Source organism: Cokeromyces recurvatus (assembly GCF_025118155.1).
Source record: "Cokeromyces recurvatus strain NRRL 2243 chromosome Unknown BX663scaffold_11, whole genome shotgun sequence".
Classification (NCBI taxonomy): domain Eukaryota; kingdom Fungi; phylum Mucoromycota; class Mucoromycetes; order Mucorales; family Mucoraceae; genus Cokeromyces; species Cokeromyces recurvatus.
The window spans coordinates 513175-532423 of NW_026251397.1; the positions used below are offsets into that span (position 1 = coordinate 513175).

The following is a 19249-nucleotide window of genomic DNA, read 5'->3' on the forward strand; positions in this document are numbered from 1 at the left end:
ATAATAAAAAAAAATTGGTATAAATCAAATTTGTAATGCTTTTTGTAATTCATCTAATGCTTTGTTTACTAATTTACTATTTAAAAGGAGTTAAATTATGAATAAATTGTTTAAATGTACTTACATTTGATTACTTAGTATAGATAAATGTGCTAATTCTTTGTCTAATTCATCACAATCTGTAATCAAAGATAAATTCAATTGCATGCTTTCATTCAATGCTTTTGTCAAATTAATCAATGACGTTTTATAAACTTTCCCTGATTCTGATGTAGATTTAGACATCTACGAAAAAGAAAAGAGAAAGAGAGAGAAACACATTTTAATTTTTATAAATAATTTAATATATAAAACAAGCTACCTTTTTCATTGTTTTTTCAACTTGATTCAAATGATCTGTAAACTGTTTTGATAATCTTGTAGATGTTTCTTGAAGTTTTTCATATTGTTGAATATCAATTGGGATGTTATTTTCTGATGATGAAGACATTAATTTTTTTTTTTTTTTGAGAATTTGAAACAATGGATAAACTACAGTTTGTGACTTGATGACTGTATATAAAAAAAAAAAAACTAATAATTATGTAAGAAAGGTCATTATGTCATATTATATGACACATGCATACATCAAGTTTGAAACGCTATAATTATTTTCGATTTCTTCTTCTGGATAACATGTATACGAAACAATAATTTGCTTTGGAAGAAGGATGTGATTTATTTATTTATTTATTTCATGGATAAATTTTAATAATAAAAAAAAAAAGTTTCTCCTTTTATTTTTTTTATCATTGTTATTTATTTTTGTTTAAATGTTTCTCTTTTTCTTTTTCTTTCTCTTTTACTTTAAACTACAGAAATGAGATTAATTATTCGTGAAGACTATGATGAAGTATCTGAATTTGTTGGTAGAATGAAGATTCTTCAATAAATTTATCTTATCCTATTCGACTAAATAAATATATAAATATAGCTAACTATATCAAAGAACGTATAAGACAGTTTGAACCTACTTCAGAACGACCTTTCGTTCTCGGTCTTCCAACAGGATCATCACCGATTGGCGTCTATAAACGTCTTGTCTCCCTCTGTAAGTCTGGTAAACTCTCTTTTCAAAACGTAGTTACGTTCAATATGGACGAGTACGTTGGCCTTCCGAGGGATCATCCTGAATCCTATCATTCCTTCATGTGGGAACATCTCTTTATGCATGTTGATATAAAGCCCGAAAATGTTCATATCTTGGACGGTAACGCACCTGACTTGGACGAAGAATGTAAAAAGTTTGAGACCGAGATTGCACGTGTGGGTGGCATTGAATTATTTTTGAGTGGTATCGGTCCAGACGGTCACATTGCCTTTAATGAACCCGGTTCAAGTTTGACGAGTAGGACGAGAGTCAAGACGTTAGCTTATGAAACAATTATTGCAAACTCAAGATTTTTTGATGGAGATGTAGCTAAAGTACCCAAGTTAGCATTAACAGTAGGTGTGGCGACAGTGATGGATGCTCGTGAGGTACTTGTGATAATTACAGGAGCACACAAGGTAAAAAAAAAAAAAAAAAAAAAAAAATTGTAATTTATTGTATTTCTAACTTTATCATAGGCTATTGCATTGGCTAAATGTATTGAAGAAGGAGTAAATCATATGTGGACTGTGTCTGCTATTCAAATGCATCCTAAGGGCTTAATTGTATGCGATGAAGATGCTACTCTTGAATTACATGTCAAGGTAAATTTAATAATTTTTTTTTTGTTGTATTCTTTTTTAATTCATATCATGATAGACTGTTAAATATTTCAAATCAATTGAACATGTTCATCAATCTTTAATTGGTTCTGAAAATCTATCACTTCAAGGTGGTGTTAAACAATTAAAAAATATAATATCTTCCACTAATAATAGACCTACGACTCCAATGGAGTAAAATAAAATTATAAAAATTTAATATTGAAGTAGTGTATGTAGTTTATATTCAATTTCCTTTTTTTTTTACAATTCAGATTTTTTTTTTTCTATTTATTTTATTTTTTTTTTCTGTTTAGTTTATTATATAAAATGGAAATTGCGTCAACACATAATAGATGGGAAGACGATCATTCAGGAGGAAATAATCCAGGTGGTGGACCTATGCGTCGACCTATGGGCGGAAATATACCATTTTCAAAAATGGTATTTGACGGTAAACGAATGAGAAAAGCAATTCAACGAAGAACTGTTGATTATAATCATAGTCTTGCAAAATGGATGCAGGTTAGAATCAAAATACAATTTACTTCCCTAAAACATTACTTATTAAAAGAAACTATATGTATAATAAACTTGATTTTTTTTTATTCTTTTTTTAATACCCTCTTTTATTTTATTTTTTTTCTTGTTACATTTACATTTTCTTGCTCAATTTGCTTTATTCATTTAAAAACAAAATAAAACAAAACAAAAAAAACCAAAAAAAAAAACCAAAACAAAAACCAAAACCAAAAATTGATTTAGGAACGTGTATGGATCCGTGATAGAAGAGACACTCGATTTTTAAGACCTGATTCAAACTTCATTATTGATGTAAGTTTTTTTTTAAATGAATAAATGAATGAAATAATTAATCTTTTTCTGTCTTTTTTTTTGAAGTTATTACCTCCTGCAGCATATCTTGATAATCCTGTCAATGCGGTTACAACAAAATTCATTCATACATCAACTAATAAGATAAGATTTCCTGTCAATGTTGTTCGAGTAAGTGTCTAAATTATATCAACTATAACATCCTTGTTTATTTATTTATTGTTATAGTGGACACCAGAGGGTCGTCGATTGATCACTGGCTCCTCCAGTGGTGAATTTACCCTATGGAACGGTCTTACCTTCAATTTTGAAACTATTCTACAAGCTCATGACTCAGCTGTACGTGCTATGAACTGGTCTCACAACGATAACTGGATGGTGACTGGTGATCATAGTGGTATTATTAAATACTGGCAATCCAATATGAGCAATCTCAAGATGTTTCAAGGACATAAGGAAGCAATTCGAGACCTGACATTTGCGCCATCTGATACAAGATTTGCCACTTGCTCAGATGACTCACTTATCAAAATTTGGGATTTTAACACGGGCACAGAGGAAAAACAGTTAACAGGACATGGTTGGGATGTAAAGTGTATCGATTGGCACCCTTATAAAGCATTATTAGCTTCGGGAAGTAAAGATAATTTGATCAAGTTATGGGATCCTAAAACAGCCAAAAATATTACAACACTGTAAAGTTGTTATATATACATTTAAATCAATTCAAATATATATAATAAGTCTAATTATTTACATGAATAGGCATGGACATAAGAACACAGTATTAGCATTACAATGGAATCAAAATGGTAACTGGTTAGTGACGGCAGGTAGAGATCAACTTGTTAAAGTGTATGATATTCGAACAATGAAAGAATTACAAGTATTTCGAGGACATAAAAAAGAAATTTGCTGTAAATTAAGCGATGATTCAATATATTTTATAAATCAATTTGTATTTTTTTTTTCTAACATTTATTTTCATTAGCTGCCAAATGGCATCCTCAGCATGAAAGATTATTAGCCACTGGTGGTTCAGATGGTGCACTTATGTTCTGGATGACAGGTCAAGATGACCCTATAGGAGAACAAGAGACAGCTCATGAATCTAATATTTGGTCTTTAGACTGGCATCCTGTTGGTCACATTCTTGTCAGTGGATCTAATGATCATACAACTCGTTTTTGGACTCGGCCAAGACCTGGTGAATTAACAGCAGATAAATTCGATTCAAGTCAGCATCATGAAGAAGAAAGTAGCAGTAGTCAAATGTCAAATGAATTGATTGAGCCCCCTCCATTCAGACCTCATAATCAACCAATTAAAGTTACAGAACCACCCCCATTTAGACCTGCTAATATGCCGCTTCCTGATAACAATCAACCACCCCCTTTTAGACCTGCTAATATGCCATTACCACCCTTTAGACCACTACCGCCACAATCTATAAGACAAAATCAACCTTTATTACCACAACAGCTACAATTTCAACAACAACAACAACAACAACAGCAGCAGCAGCGATATCATTATGATGGAGGTTTTAGACCTCCTCCTCCTAATCCATTAATAAACAATAGAGGAAATTTTATGCATAATAAACAAAGGTATCACCAGCAGCAACCACTACAACAACAACAACAATATCAACAAAGGAATTATAGACCTCCTCCCCCTATAAGCAGACATTATCAGCAACAAAGACCAAATATTAGAAAAAAATAAAAATAATAAAAAATAAAAATAAAAAAAATTATGTTTTTTTATATTCATAAAAATGAGGTGCTAATTCAGCTAGCCATTCTGGCTCAATCACTGTTATATCTCTCATAAAAGCCTGTGTTGTTTCCACTACTTGATGGAACACAACACATTGAGGATTACGATTAAATAAGACCGAGTTTGGATGAATACTTAAAAATGTACCATCACGAATGGTCCTAAAGCGACCATCAGGCTGTGCAATAGCAGCTTGAGAGAAATAGCCACTTGTTATACATTTGCGAACGTCACGGCTAGCCGCTAGTCTGCCTTCCTCTGTACGAGGATATTTAGTCATGGCACTAACTAACGGCACATCAAATCTTTTCAAATACTTGATAAGTTGTAAACGAATAGTGAGGGCACGAGAAAGAGCTTTAAAGTTTAAAAAGCGTTCATGACACCATTTTGCTGATTTATTGCCCTTATTGACAAAGGCATTATAAACATTAATGAGTGATAGAGTATCTCCTTCTTCAACCCAAAACTTACGTCGCACTTCATTTAAAACATCTTTTGGAACCTTGGCAGGTTGTAAAAAAATATTTTGGACAGAGACCATAGCAGCAATTGTAACAATTTCATGGCTGCATCCAAATTCTTTTGAGGCTAATAACATTTTTCCTAGCATAGGGTCAAGTGGTATTTCTGCTAATTGAAGGCCAACTGGAATGGTTAGTCTACCAACATCATCTAGGGCCTGCAGTGAGTAAAGAAGTTCAAGAGCTCTCGTCATCAATTCTGCAGGTGGAGGTGTAATAAATTCAAAACGAAGGACATTATCGATTCCTAAAGCCTTTAATTGCAAAATAACTGGAGCTAAATTACTCCTAAAGACCATTTTTTTAAGTAAACAAAATATTATATAAATACATATTTATATATAAACATTTTTTTTTTACCTTTGAATTTCAGGTATGCTAGTATCTCTTAATGATTCATAAGTTTCTTCTGTATATAATCTAAATGCTTTTCCTGGTCTTACACGACCCGCACGTCCTGCTCTTTGTAATGCAGATGCTTTTGAAACAGGTGTTACTACAAGGGCTTCCATACCTGTTTTAGGATTGTACGCCTTTATTTTAACAAATCCTGTATCGATCACATAGACTACACCCTCTAATGTGACTGATGCTTCAGCAATATTTGTTGACACAATTACTTTTCGAGTATATTTAGGTGTTGGCTCAAATACCTGGGATTGCTCTTCTATGGTTAATCCAGCATACATAGGTAAAGGCATAATAGACAGACTATCTTTAGGTAATCTACAATTTTAAGAATATAGATGTTATTAGCTTCAATACATACACATGTAGCAAATATGAAATATTTACGTCTTTCCTCGTTCATATATCTCTCCAACTACTGTATCTATCTCTTCTCGTCCTGTCATAAACACTAAAATATCTCCTAAAGGCTCTTTCATATGGATATCAAATACAGTTTGTATACATTTTTCAATATAATTTGAAACTGGTTTGTCTAAATACAAAATATCAACAGGGAACATTCTTCCTTCTAATGACATAATGGTTGCAGGGCTATCTTTTGTATTAAAAAAGTTATAAAATTGTTGAGCGTCCAAAGTGGCTGAAGAAATAATCACTTTCAGATCTTTTCTTTTCTTTTGAATCCTATTATTATTTTATCGATTAGTTTACATTACACATGATGTATGAATTATTACTTTTTAATCACTCCAAGTAATATGTCTGTGTAGAGGCTTCGTTCATGTGCTTCATCAATCATAATGATATTATAGTCGCTGAGAAGAGGATCAATCATTGTTTCACGAAACAACATGCCATCAGTCATGTATTTGATCTTTGTCCTATCACTTGTTTGATCGTCAAATCGAATTAGATAGCCTACTTCTGCACCCAAACTACAATTCATTTCTTCGGATACACGCAGTGCTACTGATGTTGCTGCAATTCGTCGAGGCTTCATGTAAAAAAAAAAGGAATGAGTCTGGGTTAGCGTACTCTATTTTTATTTGCAAATACAGTACCTGTGTACAAGCTATTTTCTTTCCATTAGTTGCCCATCCTGCCTCTAAAAGATATTGAGGGATTTCTAATAATAATAACATTAAAATGAGCAGGTTTGGACAATATTTTCTTTAAAAAAAAAAACGTACGTGTTGTTTTGCCACTGCCTGTTTGTCCAACAACAATAACGGTTTGATAGGTCTCAACAAGATATAAAAGCTCTCGTCGTAACTTGAAGACAGGTAATCGTTCTCTTTGTTGTTTTAGTGTTAAATGTCGATATTGATTTTGTGCAATAATTACATCTTCTGTTTCAATCTCTGTGTCTCGATCTAATGAGCTACCTGTTTAGAAAAAAAAAAAACTCCCCGTTAATGTCCTTATATTCTATTATATAAGGGAGTTTAACATTATTGTTTAAAGTGCTATTAAAGAATTGTCTATTTACCAGGAGCAACCGTTCCAGGCTTCCAAAATGACATTATAAAAATTACTTCTAAAAAAAAAACAAAAAACAAAAAACAAAAAAAAAAAAAAAAAAAAAAAAAAAAAAAAAAGTTTATTGCACTAAACTTCAAAAAAAAAAAAAAAAATGGTTTCGTAGGCTATTAAAATAAAATGATTCACTGTATATTATTATCAGAAATATAAAAGACACATTTTAATGCTTATTTATATAATCATATGTAGACGCAGTATATATGAATGGCTCATATTACTTGAACGAATATGTTAAGTTCAAGTACCTGTTTATAAGTAGATATGACTATCAATTTATACACATGTTATAGGCAACTATACTTTTATAAGTGTATATACATTCAGATAATTATAGATTTCATAGTATTTTAGTATATGTATATGTACACGTTATAGTATATTATTTGATTTATATTTCACTCAATTGAAATAAAAAAAAAGGGGTTATTTTAAATGCAAAACATAAAGAGTAATAGTAAACATTATACTGCTTTTATTTATATCTAAAATAGGTAAACTCAATATCATGAATAAAAAAAAATTTTTATTTCTAGTAAAGTATATGTATGCTTGATATATTTTCATAAACAATAAAATAGTAGCAATTGTAGTAAGACTTATAGAATATAAGATACATATAGTCAACTATCAAGATAATGTCCTCGAAATATTTATAACAGGTGAATCTGGTTGTTGAGGAATTGATAGAATATTAACTGCCCTTTCTAAATCATCTGCAGACACAATAATATTTGCAGTCATAAATGTACTCAAATATAACATGTTGACATGAGAATCAATAGCTAAGGGTTTTGAAATGTAGCGAACAATACCACATCTTTCGATGTTAGACCCTGAGAAACAAACTTGAATAATTCTTAACGTAGATCCATCTTGTTCTCTCATAATCGCGTCTTCTTCTTCGATTGTACCAATAATTCTTGTATCTGCAATCAATGATATATATTCACTTGTAGCAACAAATGAGCAAAACCTTTTATGATTCAAGCTATATATAATATTAATACATATCTATTAAATAGTATAGCATCTATAGATACATTACCTTGAATTATGATCGCCCTGAATTAAATCTGGATAACATAATATTTTTATAATAGTATGAATCCAACTAGAACGATAATGTCGATTCAATCCTACACATTGCAATTCGTTGTCTAGTACATTTATTTCTAATAAGAATTGTGTTGGATCTACAGGTAATAACGAATCATTGATGTTAGCCTCTACTTCATCCAACGATGCTTGTTGATCCAATTCGTTAATCTGGTTTTCCTCCTCTTCCACCTCAAATCCATTCTGCCTTAGTGTATTTACTACTTTATTTAATTTTGATTCACGAACTAATACAAAATCTGTTTGATATGTGGATATATACAAGATTGAAAAGCGACCTTCAGCTAAAGGTTCAGAAATCTCACTAATTCGTTTTCCACTTAATTCTATGTTTTTGTATGTTAATTGTACTCATACATATATATAGATAGATAGATATGAATAACTGTTACCTTGTCCTCCTTCATCATCAACTTGTAAAATACGATGCACACTTTCAGGAACATCCATGTTGGGACATTGTGCCTCCCTTAGTGCTGGTAAAAAATCATTTTCAATTACATACTGATCTGCAACTACAGAAATGCCATATGCGTTTTCAGTAAAAGAAAAAAAGTAGTCACTTCTATTAAATTTATATTAATAAATAAACTTTTTTTTTTTTTAAAAAAAAGGGGGGGAGCAAAAACTTACGCATTTGTATTGCTGAACAATAAAAGTTTTACAATGGCATGAGTAACATGAACTAAATGAGAACTTGGAAAATGGAGAACTTTCACCCGGGGAGATAATACGAGAATCATGAGAAAGTACTATATTAAACATTTAAATAAATGAAAAATAAAAAGAGAAAATAAAAAGAGAAAATAAAATAAAATAAAATAAAATAAAATAAAAAAAAGAATATTAACACCGAATTATTGAATATACCGGGATGATGCTAGATGACTCAGAATTAGAATAATGACTTTAAAAATTTGGAAAATTATGCCAATCCAAAAACAAGCTGATTTTTAACTTTTATGTCTACTTTACAAACAGATATTCTTATAACCTTGGCTTGACATACCAATCCAAACTTTTGTCTCTGTACTTTTGCAGAATAAAAAAAAATAAAATAAAATAAAATCTAATGTATAAAAAGCTACCTTGTAAACTAGTTTAATACGATTAAGAAAAGAATTTTATTTAAAAAATTAAAAAATGACCAATGAGCAGATAGCATTTATATATGCTGTTTTGCCCTGGTCAGATCGCTATGGAAAAAAAAGGAAAGAAAAACCCTTTTGGGATAAAAGGGAAAATGTTAAATTATATGTATAAGTGATGATAATTAATTATCAGAAATTCGTTTTTGTATTGAAAGAAGATGATTGACAAAGGGTTCACCAAGATGGTCAGAGGGTTCAGGGATTTGGGAGTGAGCTAGATAGTCCATCTCAAATAGAATTGCACATATAGAAGGCCAGCGTATGAGCCAGGCATCAATTTATTTTTTCACTTTCTTCGTATGGAATGTTGATGGTAATAGATTCAAGAGATAAGAGAGTGGATCTTCAATAGATTTGGGCATCTGAAGGCGGTTGTGCATATGTAAACAAGAAAAACTATGTGAGCGTGTGAAGAGTTTGTTTGGATGGAAGGGGCAGGCTTGGGGTTTACCAAGAGGTAACCAACCAAGTCGCCATCGCACGCAACGAAACCGTTCTCTTCTTGTCATTGGTATCGTAAGAATAGGAACTAGTTTAATACAGTATTTTAACCCCAAAACGAGATAATTACAAAATTTTAATGGGCGAATTCATTTTTATTAGAGACCATTGCAAACTTTCAAATAAGACGGAATATTTTTTTTTTTTGTGAACCTTCTCAAAATTATTACTAGTCATTTTTCAATAGACAGTTACAAAAATTTATTATATATACCGTAAAGTAGAAAATGGACTGCACTAACTATCGGCCATTAACGGAATATTATCCTGAAACTGAAACTGAAGGTATGAGAGTAGCTTATGAATATGACGAACTCACCACACTGACTGACTTTGATGGTCCTGTTCACGACATTCAGATGAAAGAGAACATAGAGGAAAATCTAGAAGAGATTACGACTGAATTAAGTGGGATTACTATTTCAGAATATTAAAAAAAAAAGAAGAATAAGTATGGTCGTGAGCAAATTTGCTGCTTTATTAAAATTTTATAGGAAGAAGTGATGTTAGTTCCTGTAGCCGCCAAAAGATGTATGATTCTGCGCAGTACTGCTTATAAATTGTTCAACAAATTCAACGCTGGTAATAGTACCGTTTTACTTGAGGGCTCTTTAAAGAAGAAAGCAAATCGAGGAACAGCAAAGAAGATATTCCCTGAGCATACTTTTTTTTTTGATTCATATTCTGATGAGCATTCTTCATCTACTGTCGAGACGGCGTGAGAGGCTCTTCTTTCATATAAATTTAAAAATAATAATAATAATGAATTGTTCAATCCACAACAAGAGCCAAGAAAACAACTCAAGATACCATGTTTTCATATTGTATTGTTAATATTAAAATACGAAGGCTAACATAATTTTTAAAGAAAAGAAAAACAAATAGAACTAAGGTTAAACATAATAAGCACAGGTACTATTCATTATTTAAACTTGATTACTAGTATCTTAGACATTTTAGAAAGGCTTGAAGAATTCAAAAACCATTATATTGTAAAAAAAGATAATACTCCAATTCGTACAATAGACAATAATGAAATGTATATTCTAAGCCACGCCTATCTTACACTCTGTTTACTTGAGTTTAATTTAATAAAACTGTTTTTGGTCTGTTATCAAAAACAAATTTGAAGAGAAAAGCTTTTGGATATCGAAATACTTGTTACTAGAATTTCAAAAACTTGCAATTATTTTTTTAAGCGATTTAAAAGGACCCAGTTACTATCCAACTTCAAAGTTTGGTATACGTTTTAATAGATAATATTCTCGGGGGGAAATGCTGTATTACTTCTGCGTTAATTTATTTGTTTCTTTTTATTATATCTGTATATTGCTTATAGTATATACATGTAGCATTTTGGGAATTCAATATCATTACTACATTTTTATATATAATACTCTGTATATTTCTTCTTTATATATAATAATTTTGATAAATAATATTCCCCATAGAAGTATAAAGCTAACATAAAAAACGTCATAAAAACAAGATATAAAATTAAAACAACATGAAAAAAAAAATTGACAAAAATCTGATAAAGAACGGGAAATAAAAACAAAAGTGGCTACAAAAGCGGGGGTTATTATACTTTTGGTTTTTAATATAATTTTGTTCATAATAAAAAGAATCTGATAAGATCTTAATCTTGAGTTGTAATTTATATTAATGTATTGTATTTATGACCAACTTATAACTAAAATAGGCATTCATGTAACAAGCAAATAATCAAATAAAAGTATAGTAGATAATTTAAAACCACTTCTATGAGTAAATATAATCTCATGTACTCTATACATCAATATTTATTTAAAAAAAAAATTAAAAAGATAAGTATATATGATAGAATATAACGATTTTTTTTTGGTATATTTTCCTTATAAATGAAAAGAAATAAAAATTGCATTGTTATAGAAGTTCTTGATATGGTAACTATAATAGACTATATATATTGTAATTTATACTCGAAACGACTATCGAGAAGGAACTTCATATAATAACGATTAATCTCGCATAATACTTATACTCATTATACAAATATTCAATTTAGTATATGTAAGTGTATTTTATGCAGCATAGAAAACAAAGATTTGATAATTTCCTTTGTTGATTTTCTTTGATTTGGTAAAAAAAAAAATCTAAGATTATCTAAAGATATTATCATTTGAAAGTCTAAAATAATTATCAGATTTTTTTTTTTTTGTGATCATGTACGAGGTGCATGAATCTTTATGTAGAATGAAAATCTGATAACAAAATCCAGTATTCAATAGGAAGAAATTTAAATCGCAAATACAAAACAACTTCTGGGGATTATGATGAGGTTTTACACAAACACTAAATTGAATCAAAAGATCTGATAAACTATTTGTAAACAGAATTCTAAGAATAATATTTTTTTTTTAGCTTCAGGCTTATGAGTATGTATTTTTTTCTCATGCTTCACTATCTATACTTTATAGAAAAAATACAAACATATTTATTTTAGCTTTCTTCAGTCTAAATCATTTAAATAAATAAGTAGATTATAGTATTAAAAGGAATGAACCCTTTATTTACCTTTGAACTAAGGATTTGTATTAAATTAGCTCATTAATTGTAATAAAGCATTACGCTTCGGGGAAATAAATTTATCAGATCTTTTCGTGGTTATTCGGTGATACATATTTGAAACCTTTTGTCGCTCTCCCCCCAAAAAAAAAATTCAATATTTTATTTTATTTTATTTTTGATATACATGTTAAAATAAAACATAGCCTCCTTACTTATCAGATAATTATTAGTGTGTGAAATCGTTATCTGTTACAAAATAAATAGTTTTTTTTCTTCAAATACTGCTAAACAATGAAATTTTAAAAAATGATTTTAAATGTAAATTATAGATTTTTTTTTTTTACTGTTAACACTCCTTTCTATTTCATTTATCAGATTTAGAGAGAATATGTCTATTTAGTTAGTTCTCAGCTTTGCTCCGTTTCTTTTTTTTTTAATAAACGGTTATATTCGTTTAATACTAAGTTTTGGTTACACGTATAGTGATTCAGATATTAGATATTCTCATATTCTTTTGATTCTAAGAAAGATCTGATAAAAAATTACTGTATTCACTAATATTCTATTCTAATTTTATCGCAGGAGTAGAAAAAAAAAAGAACACTCTACTCTCAAGTTTTTTATTTAGTCTTTTGTATAAATTGATAAGATATTATTTATTTTTTTGTCTAATAAATAAAAGAAAGATAAACAAATAAATAATATCCTATCTTTACGACTTTCTTTAAAAAAGTAGATATAAATTTTGCTAAATATGATCACTAACGTTAAACAGGGGGTAGGACTCTAGAATCAGATAATCAAATAACGCCTATTTTTTTTTTTTTTTTTTTTTTTTTTTTTTTTTTTGCAGGTCACCTGTTATGATCAGATATGTAAATTTGATTTAATTGGCTGGAATTATATGACCATGAGTTTATGTTTTTCATCTATTTTGATTATAAATAGGGAACCAAAATTTCCTCTTTTTTTTCTAAAAAAAAACATTACTTCTTATTATTTTTTCTTAAACTACTTATATAATGAAAGAAATTAATTCGACCGTTGCCACTACCAATGTTTTTACATCTAAAAAATATACACCTCAACAAAATAACAAAAAAAAGATTGATAGATGTTGTACACCAGAAGAAGAGAAAGATGAGCCTATTTTTAATATTGTCTACAGTGCACCAACTGATATTATCACACCTCCTCCTTCTCCAAAATCTTCTCCTAAACTTCCTCTAGCTTCACAATCTTTTGAAGCTAATGATCGTATCTTAACTGTTAAACGTCATGGCCAAATTAAACTCCTAATGGCTGAATATGCCGCACTCAAAAAGGAAGGCCTTCTCTTTACTGATCATACTTATAATCTTATTTTTGAAACCTACGCTAGTCTTCGCCGTGATGGTACTCCTTTAACCCCAATGTTAAAAAGTAAGCATTATACTAGATTTTTTTTTTTTAGCTTATCAGATATTAATTTATTTTTATTTTTATTTTATTTTTATTTTTTTAGTTTATGATGAAATGCTCCGCTCTAGAATTCAACCTAGCAGCTCTACCTATACAATCCTTATTCGTACTTTATGTAAACGTGATGTTGAAGTACAAAAAGTAATTGCCATGCTGAAACGTCAAGCTGCTCGTTCATCTGGTATAAATACGAATACAAACAATATGGCTGAACTTGAAGCTGAACAAAACATTGAGAAGGCTCTGATGATTTTTAACATTGCTGTATCTGAAAATTTGGTGCAATTTTTTGATGCTGAGCTTTATAATCAGATTTTACGAGTCCTATCACATTATGGTAACACAGAACAGTCATTACATATATACCGTCAATTAGAACAACATTCAACACCTACTTCCGCTACTTTTGCCGCTCTTATCAATTTATTTGGTCGTGTTGGTGATTTACCTTCTGCTTTAACTTACTTTAATAAATATTTAAAGATTAAGGATACAGTTGGTCGTCATGATGCTTCTTATATATATAACGCCTTAGTTGATGCTCATTTGAAGTGTCACCAACTTGAAGGTGCTCTCAAGGTCATTCAAGATGATATGGTATCTGCAAATATCAAAATTTCTACTATCCCCTATAATTCTGTAATCCGTTACTATTGTCTCAAAAATCAACTGGATGAGGCCAAGAAGCTGATCGAGTCTATGAAACAATCGTCTCCTCAACCGGATGCCAGTAGCTATGGTCCTATCCTATCTACTTATTGTCAATTAGACCTATTTAAAGAAGCCACAGAAATGTATAATGCACTCATTCAAACTGATATCTCCAAATCTTATGGTAACTTGGCTAACTATGTCTTATTGTGTCTCAAGGACCCTACTCATAATAGTAAAATCTTTGATGTTATCCAAGATATGAAGGATGCTAATCTTGAACTAGATGCAAATCTTGCTGAACGTATCATTAAGCATTTTGTAAATCGTGGCGAAGTCTCTCAAGCTATTTCCAGTTTAAATAGCATTCTTAATTGTATGAAGCCCCGTACACTTGCTAAGGGACTACAGCAAATCAAAAATGCTGCTACTCAGATTGCTATTGCTGCAAAAGGGCATATGGATCAAACCCTTGAGGTGGCTCGTCTGATGAACCCGCATGGCTTATCAATTGCTCTATCTAAATTATTAATCGAGGAATATGAATTTGAATCTGATCATACAAGTCTTGTTCAATCTGATTATTCTATCTTGTTTGATGCTTCCCTGATGATTGCCAATGATCATAGCAATTTATCTTCTCCAGACATGTTGGTCTTTTGCTTATATGATGAGATGATTGCCAGGGGATTTAAAGTCTCTCATGTTCTTAAAGCTCGTGTTGCTTCGTATTTAGTACAAAATAACAAGAGGGCTGCTAAAAAATGGAATGCTCTTTTCAACAAGGTAGAACAAACTCATGTTGTCAGTGAATCTGAAGAAGCCTCTAATGCTGTCATGAAAGCCGTCGTTCATGGTGACCTTGATAAAGCTCTTGAAATTTTACAAACACGTATCGTAGAACCTAAACTCATACCTACTGTTGAGCCTCTTCGTGATGCAATTGCCTTTGTTGGTAAGCAGGGACACCTTGATGCAGCTGTTACTATGTACCGTCTTGTTGTTCAATGCTTCAAGAAATCAGAGCTTGAAGCTGCTCGTGTTGAACGTGCAATTTATCTTATGACTAATAGTATCCTTATTGGTTACGCTCAACAAGGTGATATGATCCAGGCTAAAAAATATTATGAACAGATCAAGCTAATGGGCCGATACCCTGATGGTAATGGTTATGCTAGTCTCCTTTTGGGGTCTGCTAAATGCGCTACAGATGAAGCTACAGATGCACTTATCATTTATGAGGAGGCTAAACGTCGTGACGTTAAACCTACTACTTTCTTTTATAATGTTGTTATCTCCAAGCTGGCTAAGGCTCGTAAATTGGATGCTGCTCTTAAGCTATTTGAAGAAATGCAAGCATTTAAAATCGTTCCCAATTCAATCACATATGGTGCTATTATCTCTGCCTGTGTTAGAGCTGGCTCTGAACTTTTAGCTTGCCGTTTATTTAATGAAATGTTAAGTTCTCCTACTTTTCAACCTCGAGTTGGGCCTTTCAACAATATGATTCAATTTTATGTTCGTCAACAGCCTAATCGTAAACGTGCCTTAAAATATTTTACAGAGATGCGTCGCCTTCATATCAAGCCTTCAGCTCATACTTACAAGTTATTAATGGAAGCTTATGCTTTGATTACTCCTTATGATATGGTAATGGCCCATCGTCTTTTGAATGATATGGAAAGTTTTGATTATATCCGTCCACAAGCTACTCATTATGCAACTCTCATTCATGCCTATGGCTTACAACATGATGTTAATAGTGCTCAAAAAATTTTTGAAGAAATGGAAGCTACTAAAGATGAAGTTGTTTATCAAGCTATGCTCGATGCCCTTGTTAGCAACAATCAGTTAGAATGTGCTGAACAACTCTATAAACAAATGCAAGCTAGTATCCAGAAGAGCTCATCGCCCTATATCGAAAACGTCTTTATTCGTGGATATGGACAAAGAGGCTTGTTGCATAAGGCTAGGGCTTTATTTGATGCTATGAGTGACGATAAGATGAATGATGAAACAACTGTCATTCGTGAACCAAGTACTTACGAAGTCATGGTTCGTGCCTATGTTGATAACAATATGATCACAGAAGCCAAGCAAATTTTTGAACAAATGATACAACGTGAATTTCCTGAAAAAGTAACAGCCTCAGTGGGTGAATTAATTACTACTAATTAAAACATACCAATTCATATGAACAAGAAAAACTTGTATTGTAAATATTTTTATTATAATAAAATTGTACATAATTTACTATATTAAAAAAAAAGAGACTTGTTTTTTTTTAAAAAAAAAAAAAAAAAAAAAATGATGAGGATTTTTCTAAATAAGACTTTTACATATACATATTTTTAAACAGGTAGACGTTCGGAACCATCTCTAGCTGAATTCGAATCTTCTTCCATATCGGCATACATAATATTTCTAATTGATGCTTTTAATCCAATGTCTACAACTAAATCATTATGATAAAACAAATCGTTTGATCCATTATCATCGTTATTGCCATCCTGAGGAGGTAACATTAAAGTCACACTGTCTGTTCCTAATGCTGCCGCTAACGTTGGTGGCACTGTTAATGTAGTAATTATCGTACTATTTAATAATAGTTGTGAAGATAAGCTGGAAGTAATCAGGACACGAATAATCTGAAAAAGGTAAATAATACAATCCAATGTAATTAAGCGAAATATACTTGGTTTTTGTTCTAATAATGAATTTTTATTAATATTGTATACTTGTAACTGGATATATATTTATCGCCTTACGATTGCCAATGAAATCAATGATGATACCCGGTTGGCCTGGTTCAGTTGTAAGATGCATAAGAATACAAATAAGCCATCCAATTGTAATAATAATTAAAGCAGTTCGTGAAGAGCGAGTGAGTGCTCGAGGTGATAATAGTTGCTAAAAAGAATAAAAAAAAAGTTAATTTCAATTCTATTTGATAGTTTATGACATTACAAGTTGTAATAAAATTCGAAAAAATAAGACTAATAGACTTGTATCAAGAAAATAGGTATACGTAATGTAACAATAAAGTAGGTAATCTAGTGAACGTAAGACATCTCTTTTTCCATTTGTACTCATTGACGAAAAAATAAAAAAAAAAAATAAAAAAACAAAAAGTATAATTGTATTTAAAAAAAATAAAATAAAATAAAAGAAATAAAATAAAAGAAATTTATAAATTTTAAAGGCTTGAATGTGCTGCGATTCATAAATGCTTTACATAATACAATTTTAAACAGATAAATTATCCAGTGATAAACCACAAATCTCGAATGGTTCAGACTGGTCCTTTATAAAACTAACTTTGATAGCCCTGAAATATTTTATATCGGGGCAAATAATACTGAGCTGAATATAGGAACTTGATCTTTCTGCAGTTATAGTTGTTTTACAATTTATCCACTTATTATCACTTTCTAAAACAGAGACAGACAGCTCAGGTATATGCCGTAACATAGTGGTATGAATAAAAATTCGATTTGTCTTTGTAGTTCCCACTAGAATTAATCCAAAATAATCCCCTTTCTTAGGCCCTACGTATATACATACACATATTAAATATTTACACATAGTACACTCAATAAAATATATACATACTTTGAATTGTATTCCAGCATGTGTTAGGATCATTATCAACGACTCTATGATAAGAATGCTCATCCCATTCAGCCGTGGATGGTATAGTTGATAATTCATCATACTTAGTTTCTAATGTAAGAATAGAGGTTATATTTTGGTAGTCAAAAGTAACTTGGCTTGGTGCAACAAAAGGGTCCATGTTAGTCATAAATAAGCATTTATCATTTGAACAGGAAGAACGCACATCTCTATATTCAATATATGGGGGCTCTTCCATTCTCTCAAAATAGTCATGAGGTGTTTTTGACTGATCAGCAACTAGTTTCCTTTGTAAATGTTGAACAGCGTCATACTATATTATAATCTATTGTAAGTAAATAATATATCATAATTTTATATATACATTACGGTATTTTGGTCTAATGTAGCAGGGTATGCAATATCAAGATTTGTTGCTTTATCTCCATTTGCTAAAAGAGGTGGATTACTCAGTAACCAAGGATATTGATTCATCCAAATAGCAAAATAATGTTCTGCTTGTCGAAGATTCTCCTTAGTTAAGCCAGATTTACCTAACTGGGTTAAAAAATTTTGAACTTTCCATCTTGGTACAAAGGCACCGTATCTGAAATCAGCATATCCTGTGTGTAAGTTGATGTCCTTGTTATAAAATCTCCACTTCATTTCGTTTTCGTAATGTGAAGGTTTTGCATTAGCATGAATAAGAGTAGGAAAGCGTAGAAAGTTGGTATATAATGAGTCCATATAAGGGTTTTGGAATGTATCATCTTGAAAATAACAATAAAGTCTAGTGGCTGTTGAGCAAAGAGTATAACGAGCTAAACTATGAAGTTCTTCATTTTTTGATTCTATTATCTCAATTGCTGTTGTTTCTTTTATTTTTGAATCTAATCTTAAGCTCTGAACAACAAAAAGTTAGTAATGTGACTTTTAAGCTCCTATGCCAATGTATATAAATATATATATATATTACCTCCCATGTTAATGGTCTTTTTTTAACCAGATTATAAATGTAGATATCACTGATAAATGGATATTTTAACATGTGCTTTACTGTGTAAATAATACTCTCTTCATCATCTGTTACCCTTAATATAATGGCTGACACAGGATTAAATTCGTTTTTGCGTAATGCTTCTGGTGTAAAGTAACTTTTAGGAAATGCACTTATTCCAACTCTATCGGACAGACTAGGTGCCCAAAACAAAGGATTCACATTATAGTTATCGAATTCTGTAGTTGAAGATAGATTAGTAGATGGTGTAGCATAAAAATATAAAATAATAAAAAACAATATGATGCATGCAATTGCTTTTCTTAATAAGCTTTGTGATGTTTTTTCTTTATATTTTGTATTGAAAACTGGTAATGTGTTCATTG

General features: G+C 30.7%; 8 protein-coding genes across 8 annotated transcripts; 4 read left to right on the top strand and 4 right to left on the bottom strand.

Moving 5' to 3' along the window:
• Positions 1 to 24: 24 nt before the first annotated feature.
• On the bottom strand, positions 25 to 490 carry BX663DRAFT_434087 (uncharacterized protein; the record flags this gene model as incomplete). The annotated part of the gene is made up of 3 exons (XM_051523043.1): positions 25 to 76; positions 125 to 285; positions 362 to 490. The coding sequence occupies 3 exons, from the start codon at positions 488 to 490 to the stop codon at positions 25 to 27; spliced, it is 342 nt and encodes a 113-aa protein (XP_051383294.1).
• A 306-nt stretch (positions 491 to 796) lies between these two features.
• On the top strand, positions 797 to 2072 carry BX663DRAFT_508185 (glucosamine-6-phosphate isomerase 1). The gene is made up of 5 exons (XM_051527445.1): positions 797 to 908; positions 974 to 1548; positions 1609 to 1734; positions 1790 to 1963; positions 2049 to 2072. The coding sequence occupies exons 1-4, from the start codon at positions 860 to 862 to the stop codon at positions 1928 to 1930; spliced, it is 891 nt and encodes a 296-aa protein (XP_051383295.1). The 5' UTR covers positions 797 to 859; the 3' UTR covers positions 1931 to 1963; positions 2049 to 2072.
• Positions 1780 to 4307, top strand: BX663DRAFT_48236 (WD40-repeat-containing domain protein). The gene is made up of 7 exons (XM_051524420.1): positions 1780 to 1963; positions 2049 to 2256; positions 2497 to 2565; positions 2632 to 2736; positions 2794 to 3260; positions 3331 to 3482; positions 3557 to 4307. The coding sequence occupies exons 2-7, from the start codon at positions 2062 to 2064 to the stop codon at positions 4291 to 4293; spliced, it is 1725 nt and encodes a 574-aa protein (XP_051383296.1). The 5' UTR covers positions 1780 to 1963; positions 2049 to 2061; the 3' UTR covers positions 4294 to 4307.
• A 3028-nt stretch (positions 4308 to 7335) lies between these two features.
• BX663DRAFT_508197 (uncharacterized protein) lies at positions 7336 to 8738 on the bottom strand. Its single transcript, XM_051527446.1, has 4 exons — positions 8574 to 8738; positions 8333 to 8505; positions 7870 to 8266; positions 7336 to 7812 (listed from the first exon to the last, which is right to left on the bottom strand). Exons 1-4 carry the CDS (start codon positions 8681 to 8683, stop codon positions 7452 to 7454), a joined length of 1041 nt encoding a protein of 346 aa, XP_051383297.1. The 5' UTR covers positions 8684 to 8738; the 3' UTR covers positions 7336 to 7451.
• A 1357-nt stretch (positions 8739 to 10095) lies between these two features.
• On the top strand, positions 10096 to 10314 carry BX663DRAFT_433649 (uncharacterized protein; the record flags this gene model as incomplete). The annotated part of the gene is made up of 1 exon (XM_051523008.1): positions 10096 to 10314. One exon carries the CDS (start codon positions 10096 to 10098, stop codon positions 10312 to 10314), a length of 219 nt encoding a protein of 72 aa, XP_051383298.1.
• A 2813-nt stretch (positions 10315 to 13127) lies between these two features.
• On the top strand, positions 13128 to 16575 carry BX663DRAFT_508198 (uncharacterized protein). The gene is made up of 2 exons (XM_051527447.1): positions 13128 to 13564; positions 13647 to 16575. Exons 1-2 carry the CDS (start codon positions 13165 to 13167, stop codon positions 16430 to 16432), a joined length of 3186 nt encoding a protein of 1061 aa, XP_051383299.1. The 5' UTR covers positions 13128 to 13164; the 3' UTR covers positions 16433 to 16575.
• BX663DRAFT_508201 (uncharacterized protein) lies at positions 16532 to 17394 on the bottom strand. Its single transcript, XM_051527448.1, has 3 exons — positions 17222 to 17394; positions 17023 to 17164; positions 16532 to 16961 (listed from the first exon to the last, which is right to left on the bottom strand). The coding sequence occupies exons 1-3, from the start codon at positions 17345 to 17347 to the stop codon at positions 16606 to 16608; spliced, it is 624 nt and encodes a 207-aa protein (XP_051383300.1). The 5' UTR covers positions 17348 to 17394; the 3' UTR covers positions 16532 to 16605.
• A 106-nt stretch (positions 17395 to 17500) lies between these two features.
• Positions 17501 to 18613, bottom strand: BX663DRAFT_530956 (uncharacterized protein; the record flags this gene model as incomplete). The annotated part of the gene is made up of 3 exons (XM_051530350.1): positions 17501 to 17802; positions 17867 to 18200; positions 18257 to 18613. 3 exons carry the CDS (start codon positions 18611 to 18613, stop codon positions 17501 to 17503), a joined length of 993 nt encoding a protein of 330 aa, XP_051383301.1.
• Between the last annotated feature and the right edge of the window lie 636 nt (positions 18614 to 19249).